Below are 8,136 nucleotides of genomic sequence, written 5' to 3'. Positions count from 1 at the left end.
TATTGACTTTGTTCAGTGTTGTCTTTTATCCTTGATCATTCAAGTTGTGTTTGAAGGCTTTTGTTAAAGAATGAAGTGTGTTCTGAGGGAGTGCCCTTCTCCTTCCTCAGAACCAGCAGCTGCAGGCAGCTATTGCTGAGGCAGAGGAGAGGGGTGAGATGGCCCTGAAGGATGCCAGGGTGAAACTGGAAGAGCTGGAAACTGCTCTGAGCAAGGACAAGGAGGACCTGGCTCGCCTGCTGAAGGAATACCAGGAGCTGCTGAACGTCAAGATTGCCCTGGATGTGGAGATTGCCATGTACAGGAAGCTGCTGGAGGGAGAGGAGAACAGGTACTATCCTTTATTTGCGTCTTCTTAACCTTTCTTGACAGTCCATGTGAAGATGAGGTCTTTACATATCCCTCTGGAGATAAACCTTATATATTACATTCAATGCAATTCTTAGCCAGAAACACAAATGTTTTCCACTTTTCTTATAATGGCACAAGTACAGTTGTGAAAATCAAAAAGAAGAGGGAACATATAGCTAGAGAATATAGCTAGGAGTATTGTTAGCCAAAAAAGCTATTATGCCCCCAAAGATTAACCCTTTCTGTTTCCTCTCACAGGCTGTGCAACGATGGGATGTCCAACGTCAATGTCTGTAAGTATCTGCAAAGCACCGGCAGGTTGCATCTCAACTGAAAAAAATCTTCCCACTGGCCCATTTATAACCACTATATCTCTTCCAGCTGTGGTAGGCAGGACCACCATCTCCGGAGGAAGAGGAGGCATGGGAGGAGGATTTGGAGGCAGCGGAATGGGTGGAGGATTTGGAGGCAGCGGCATGGGAGGAGGATTCGGAGGCAGCGGCATGGGAGGAGGAATGGGAGGAGTGTGTGGCTCAGGAGGAGGCTTTGGAGGTGGAAGCTCTGGCGGCAGCTGTGGAATGGGAGGAGGAATGTACAGCGCAGGCTTCTCCTCTGGAAGTGGAAGGATTTGCGGCTCTGGGGGTGGCAACTTCAGCTCCAGTGGGGGATCCTCCTCCATACGGAGATGCGTCACAACCACCTCTGTCAAGTCTTCAGGAGTGAGGTTCTGAGCCCTGAAGGCCGACTGAGAAAGAAACAAAGCATGTCCTCCCTTCCCCCCGCAGCAGCGCAGCCTCCTTAAATCCATCTCCGGTAGCCCACCATGAAACAAACTGTGTCCCTCATGGCCAGCATGAGCCAGCTGGTCTACCTGGCTTGTTCCCAGCATGGGAGCCTGGTGGCCGGGACACACTGCTCCACAGCCTCCTACTCAGTGAAGAAATAGCAGCCCGAGCAAAGTCTCACACGTGGATACCCCGTACGGAGAGCTGATTTCAAGGAGGAACCGCTCTGCCTTCCTTGCTGCATTGTACATTTCTGGCTGCCCTGTGGCAAACGTGTATAAAACCACTCTTTCTTCCTCTGTCCTGATGGCCGTAGCCCTGGGGTGCTTCTGCATGCAGTACATCCTGTTGCTTCCATTCACTTGTGTCATGGGTTGTGGCACATGAGGGGCAGACGGGACTCCTTCTGTGGCTGCAGGTGCCCAGAGGACTTTTTCTAAACAGAACCGAGCTTGCTTTTCTGTGCCAGGCCCCTGGTGACATGGAACAAGATGTATTGTCCCCACCTCCCTTCTTCTTCTGTTTGTGGTATGTCCTTGGGATGTTGCCATTCTCAATAAATTGCAGAGAACATTCACTATGTCTTGTTGTCATCACTTCCTGGTAGAATGACTATTGCTCTGGGGAAGCAGCTTGGTTGCCCTGAGCTACTGGAGCTCTCAAAACTTTGGGTTTGGGTTTGTGTGGTGGCAGGGGTTTGGGTTCCTCCTAGATCAAGGTATTCTATGATTCAGTGATTCAATTCCCTTTGACTTCTACGTGTCATAGCGCCGCCTGAAATCACAGGGCCACATAGGAGGGGCTCTGCATGCTCTCTCCTTGAATGAGCAGTAGATGGGTGCAGCCAGGGAGCCCAGAATGGAGAAGTGCTGGAGTCTGGGGAAATGTGGGTAAGATCCTCATATAATCCTAACCTGGGAATCATAATTTCCAGATCAGGTGTCATCACTTATTGTGTCTTTAAACTACTCAGAGACAATGGATTTATCCGTGCCATAATCTAGGGCTCAGTCCTTATGCAGAGTAATGCACTCATTATGGTTCTACTCATGTCACAGCTCACCACAGTGTTCTGATGATGCAGAAACTAAAGCAGACCTAAGAAAGGAGTTTATTTGTCTCTTTGTCTTCATAATCATCAGGAAGAAGACATGTAAATGGTATGCAGAAATCAGAAACAAAAAACTATTCTCCTAGTGCACAAATGCTGGCACAGAGTAGTGGCTAAACCACCAGAGACCAAACACAGTGATTGTGATGGAAAAAGACAGCGATGGGGAGGGAGCAGACATCAGATCACCCTGCTGTTGTGGCTGCATCTGAAGGCGCTGCCCTGGAGTGGACTCTACTATGTGGTAGGGAAAGATGGGAACAGAAAGAGTCCTGTAGGCAGCAGCTGCCAGCGAGCATGGATGTGAATGCTGACCTGGAGCAATCTGCAGAGCAAGGTCAGCAGCCATGAGGATCAGTAGTGTTAGAGACCAGCAGCTCCTCCTGCTCTCCACTTACCAGCAGTGGGAAGATGAGGGACTGGAGAGGGGCGGTCCGTCCTGACCCATGGGCATCTCATCCCAATGGGGTGCCTGAGAAGTTGGACCAGTCTCTCGGTGTGTTTGCTTTATAGTGAGAGTGACTGGAAGAGCTGGTCTCTAGCTGGAGGGCATGGGGAGCAAGGTGGGCAGAATGCTGATGTGTTAGATCTGAGCTGAGCTTCAGCTCCTGCATCGCACGCAGAGATCAAAGAGACAGCAACCGCTCTCAGTAGTGGTGTGGGAGTCCCAAAGCAACTCGCTGCGAGCTGCTGTGTCCCCATAGTGGGTCAGGAAGTGCAGCCCTCTGATAAGACCAACTCCGGGCCACGGGAAAGGGCTGTGGGGTCTTTGGAGAGGCCTCCTCGTCCCTTGGAGCAGCGGGGGAGTTGGAGAACACAGCTCTGTTTGTCCCCAGAATAAGAGGATGGGAAAGCAACGCCTCTGAGCAGCTGGGCCCTTGCCAAGAGTGCTTTGGGTTTGGCTTGGTGAAGAGTCAGCGGCTTTGGTGCCTAATTTTAGCTCTGTTTCTTCTCAGTCTCACCATGTGAGTGAGGAATCCTGGTGGCATCTCTGCCTGTGCTGCCTCCAGAGCTTTGTGCCAGGACCTGCTGGCTGTGCAGAATCAGGACCCAAAGCTGCCTCTTGGAGAGCTCTGCAGCTGGGCTCAGCATCAGCTTCTCAGCCAAGTCTGGGCTTTGCTTTGCGTGGACAATTGTGCTGCGCACGGCTCCTTGTGTAAGAGATCGCAAGGGATTGCTGGAGCCCAGGCTGCCTATCGAGTTTCACCTGGAGGAGGCTGATGCGACTCCAGCTCTGCTATAATCTTCCCATCTTGTCTGGAGACGTCAGAGTGACTCAATCTGGGCGTCTTATCTGGAGGAGCTGAGCGTGGTCAGCACCCAGGCATTTGGCTGAGTGAGCACGTTTCTCCCACTTGTGGAGCTGCCGTGTGGGATGTTACAAGCAGCTCGTGCTGCCTCCCGAGAAAAGCATCTCGCAGTGGTATTTGCCAGCACGGAGGGAGGCCATGAGCAGATACAACCTGCTTTTCTCCAACAAAACCCCAGCTCCCCTTCGTTTCTCTGGGATTGTCCTTATCTTTCCTGGGGACACCAGCCAAGGACGAAGGCCATTCTCTTGCAAGGCAAAGTGTCCCTGTCCCAGTGTTGGGATGGTGCCCGTTCTCCAGCTGCAGCCTGTGGCACTGGGCGAGCTGCAGACACCTGGAGAACCTTGTCCAACATTGCTTGAGTCCCTTGGGTGTGACATTCCCCACTCTCCCATGTCCTGTTGTGTGAAGAGATTGGTGCCCAGCATCCTCCATCCCAGTGACAGCCAGAAGCATTTACATCTCTGATTCCTGTAGCTGCTCTGTGGGTTGTTTCTTTGAAGTGCCTGTGGCTGAAGGCTGATACCAGTGATATTTTCAAACAGCACTTTGTTGCCCATGTCTTATGAGAGATCCTGAAAGTTCAAACATAAGATGTTTATTCCACATTGGAAGCTCATATACAGTGTATTCTTGGAAGACTGAAATGATCAGAGTGCTGCATAATGTATTTCCTTTGGCATCTATTGATTTTTTTTAGAGTTAAGCATTAGGGATTTTGTTTTTCTTGAAGATTATACTCATGACTAAAATGATACCCCGAAGGCATCTGAACAATGTCTATCAAATGAACTTCCTATTTCAGAGCCAGATACTTTGAAGCAGCTGCTTGTGTCTGAAAAATACATTTCTCTAAAGTAAATTTAGTCTTCCTACAAAGATTCACGTGTTCTTACATGTCTTTGCTGTAGCTCTTAAAACATGCATCATATACACCGCGATACCGTAACTCTACTTCTGAAGGCATCCGAGCTTCTTCAAACTTCTTGTTGCCCCTTCTTTAGGAATGATCAGATATAATAATCTCAGCCTGATCCTTTGTCTGCCAATTTAACTAAAAAATACTACTTTCTCAAGTCGTGGTTTTCCCTGCCTGTATTTTTCTGCTGTATTTCTTTCTTCGTTCTTTATTACCACTTACAGCGCTGGAAGGGTCCTTCCATTTCTCTCCGGGTTCAGCAGTCCTTGTGTCCATCAGAAAAGCAAACGGGAGGAGCTTGGTCATCCCCATTCTCTTCTTCCTTCTGCTCAGGTTCTTGGTGTCTTGGTACTCAGCTGGAAGAAATGCTCTCCCGGAGTTTTCCCCTGGAGAAGGCACTCCCATCCCCAGCGATGGGGATCAGCCTGCTCTTTGGAGCAGAACTAAGCACCTCCTTTCTGGATAATAAAGAAATGCTGACCGTTGTCAAATGTTAATGTGTGGTATTCTTGCTTTACACCACGAAACTGCTTCTTGAAAAACCATCAGCAGTTTTCCACATAAGTAGGAGATTCGGGGTGTGCTTGGGGGAATTGTGAAAGCCTCACTCTTGCTGATTTCCACCAAAATGCTTGTCTGACACTGAACCTCAATGCAAAAGATCCGAATCAAGATAAACCGAGAAATTGTTAAGAACAGCTAGAAAGGTGGGAGGAGGGAAGAACATGACTACATCACTGTAAAACATATTTTTCCAGATGACAGAAAGATATGAGAGTCCACTTACTCACTGAGTCCTATTCCAATGCTCTTGCTCTTTTATTCTCTTCTGCATCGCAAAGCGTATTTCTGGGTGGAGTCAACAATTTGGCAAAAATCTGTTAACCGCACCAAGCTGATGAAGACAGTAAATTTGTTTCCTCTTCACACCCATGTAGACCCAGCCCACCTCTAGAAACAGATAAAAGGGAATGCCTGGAGCCGTGGAGCCAGAGAAGACTGTGCACACTTCTCTCCGCATCCGTCCCCAGCAGCACAGCTCCGTTGGTCTTCCTACTCTGCTCAACTCCTCTTGGAAGAAGCAGCCATGTCCCGGCAGTCTGTCTGCAGAAGCTTTGGAGGTGGCAGCAGAAGGGGCTACAGCTCTTGCTCTGCCATTGGTGGTGGCTTTGGAGGAAGTGGGGGCAGAAGCAGGATCAGCTACAGCTCGTTCTCCACATCCCGGGGAACTGGAGGCGGCGGACGCTGTGGAGGTTTCAGCAGCAGGAGCCTCCACAACATGGGTGGCAGCGGAAGGATTTCCATGGGTGGCTCTTATGGCGGAGGATACGGATGTAGAATTGTTGGCCTTGGTGGAGGCTATGGAGGAGGATTTGGCAGCATTGGAGGAGGTGTAATTGGTGGAGGAGTAGGCAGCTTTGGTGGCCCTGTGAGAGGTGGTCCTGGGTTCCCTGGAGGCATCCAACCGGTGCAGGTTGACCCAACCCTCCTGCGGCCGGTCCATGTTGACATTGACCCTCAGATCCAACAAGTGAAGTGCCAGGAGAAGGAGCAGATCAAGACTCTGAACAACCAGTTTGCCTCCTTCATTGACAAGGTGAGAGGCTGAAACTACATCTCTCTGGGAATGGGGACTCTGGGGAAATCTTTTGGGCTGGGAAGAGGGAAGTATGCTTCTCAGCTCCAGGTTGGAAGGTCTGGAAAGCAAGCATTGTTCTTCTCATTGAGTCCTCCTAGAGAAATGTGAACATTTTTCTTCTGCAGGGAGATCAAAGGTCCTTCTCTAGTTCTGTTTGATCCAAATCCTTTCTTACTTTCCATCTCTATCTTTCTCTGAGGAGACAGGCGAAAGTGATCACAGGGTACTCAGTTATCCTCAGCAGTTCTTCAAGCCAGTCCTCTTTCTTCTCAATGAACAAGAAGCGTAGGAATGAAATTTCAATTAATAATTGTCAATTACTTAATTTGCTTCACATACAGATCAATGTTCTTCGAGTTCTTTGCAATTGGAGAACATGAACTGGAAATTCCTCATGTATTTTCTAAGATGAGTGTTCTCCCATATAGAGGAACATGAGAGTTGATTCACTAGAATGCAAAAGTTAAAAAATCTAATACTTCAGTAAATTAATGCTTGAAAAAATTTGGAAATAGAAGTAGTCTGTTGACCTGGAATCTACATATTATTATTGATATTCAACAAAAGAGAAAAAATGTAGTAGAAAAGAAATCAAATTAATGTATAATCGAAGGAAAAGAGGAGAAAGAAGGGAGGAAACATTCTCTTAGAAAAGAGGCTTTAAAAGTCATGGTTCTGTTGGTCATTTGAGAAATGATTCTCTTGGCCTTCAAAAGAAGTAGATTTGAGAAGAGTGATGCATTGTGAGATCCCAAGGTGAAAGTCTCACACAACCCCCTGTGGGCTTTCAGGTGCGCTTCTTGGAGCAGCAGAACAAGGTTCTCTCCACCAAGTGGGAGCTCCTGCAGCAGCAAGGGCCTTCAGGACCCAGGAAGAACCTGGATGTCATCTTTGAGAATTACATCCAGGGCCTAAGGAGGAGGTTGGAGTCTCTGCTGGGACAGAGGGGAGAGCTGGAATCCGAGCTGCAGAACATGCGGCAATACGTGGAGGAGTACAAAACCAAGTAAGTGCAGAGATGGAGTGAGCAGCAAGGCAGGAGAGCTGGGGCGGCATGCAGGTCTCTGGTGTCTGCCAGTTGCTCCAGGAGCTCACCAGGAGTGTGAGAGGGGTTCTGTGGAGGAAAGAGGAGGGAGCACCGCTACTTGATGAGCCATGCAGGAGCCTCACCTGGCTTGTCCTCTTCCACAGGTATGAGGAAGAGATCAACAGGCGCACTGCTGCTGAGAATGAGTTTGTGGTGCTGAAGAAGGTGAGTGCAGGGAACAGGATGGCAGGAGGTTGGGAGGAGACAGATGTGGGACAGAAAATTTCTGGTTGGAGACAATGCTTGCTGGCTGCTAATAGGGTGGGAAGAAGCCATGGTCTAGAATGTGATTTTTCCTATAGGATGTGGACTGTGCCTACATGACCAAGGTGGAGTTGGAGGCCAAGGTGGGAGCTCTGACTGATGAGATCAGCTTCCTGAGGTGCATCTATGAGGAGGTAGGAGCCTTTCCTGGGCTGGGCTGGAGCAAGGGTGAGGAGCGGAAATGTGGCTCAGGACCCTGCAGTGGATGGGTGCCCATGGGGGATGTGTGCGGAGCATCCCTTGGCCTCCTCTGCTCCCGTGCTCAGGTTTGTCCCCGTGTTGGTTGCAGGAACTGTCTCAGATGCAGACAATCAGCAGGGACTTGTCTGTGGTGGTGTCGATGGACAACAACCGGCACCTGGACATGGACAGCATCATTGAGGAGGTCAGACGGCAGTACGAGCAGATTGCCCAGAACAGCAGAGCTGAAGCTGAGGCTTGGTACCAGAGCCGGGTGAGCTGGGCAGAGTCGTGGCAGCTGGGATGGCCCCTTGCTGCTGGATGTCTCCGTGCCATGGAGCCAGGGGACTTTTGGGTTGTGGGTGGGCTTCCTCATGGATGGTTTTCTATGCCTGTGCCATCAGTATGAGGAGCTGCAGAGCACTGCTGGAAGGCATGGGGACAGCCTGCGCAACACCAAGATCGAGATCCAGGAGCTGACCAGGAATGT

General features: G+C 49.7%; 2 protein-coding genes across 2 annotated transcripts; both read left to right on the top strand.

Moving 5' to 3' along the window:
* Window positions 1-110: 110 nt before the first annotated feature.
* LOC122190915 (keratin, type II cytoskeletal 59 kDa, component IV-like) lies at window positions 111-1,082 on the top strand (the record flags this gene model as incomplete). The annotated part of the gene is made up of 4 exons (XM_042891064.1): window positions 111-331; window positions 610-644; window positions 733-877; window positions 950-1,082. Coding segments are annotated over 4 exons (534 nt in total), but the record flags the coding sequence as incomplete, so codon positions are not given.
* A 4,481-nt stretch (window positions 1,083-5,563) lies between these two features.
* On the top strand, window positions 5,564-8,131 carry LOC122190914 (keratin, type II cytoskeletal 6C-like; the record flags this gene model as incomplete). The annotated part of the gene is made up of 6 exons (XM_042891063.1): window positions 5,564-6,073; window positions 6,907-7,121; window positions 7,307-7,367; window positions 7,505-7,600; window positions 7,756-7,920; window positions 8,051-8,131. Coding segments are annotated over exons 1-6 (1,128 nt in total), but the record flags the coding sequence as incomplete, so codon positions are not given.
* Window positions 8,132-8,136: the final 5 nt, after the last annotated feature.

The sequence above is a fragment of the Lagopus leucura genome, unplaced genomic scaffold (genome assembly GCF_019238085.1).
Source record: "Lagopus leucura isolate 7727_CA_CO unplaced genomic scaffold, USGS_WTPT01 49928-0_obj-0_obj, whole genome shotgun sequence".
Taxonomy (NCBI): Eukaryota; Metazoa; Chordata; class Aves; order Galliformes; family Phasianidae; genus Lagopus; species Lagopus leucura.
This window is presented reverse-complemented; position numbering and strand designations above follow the sequence as displayed.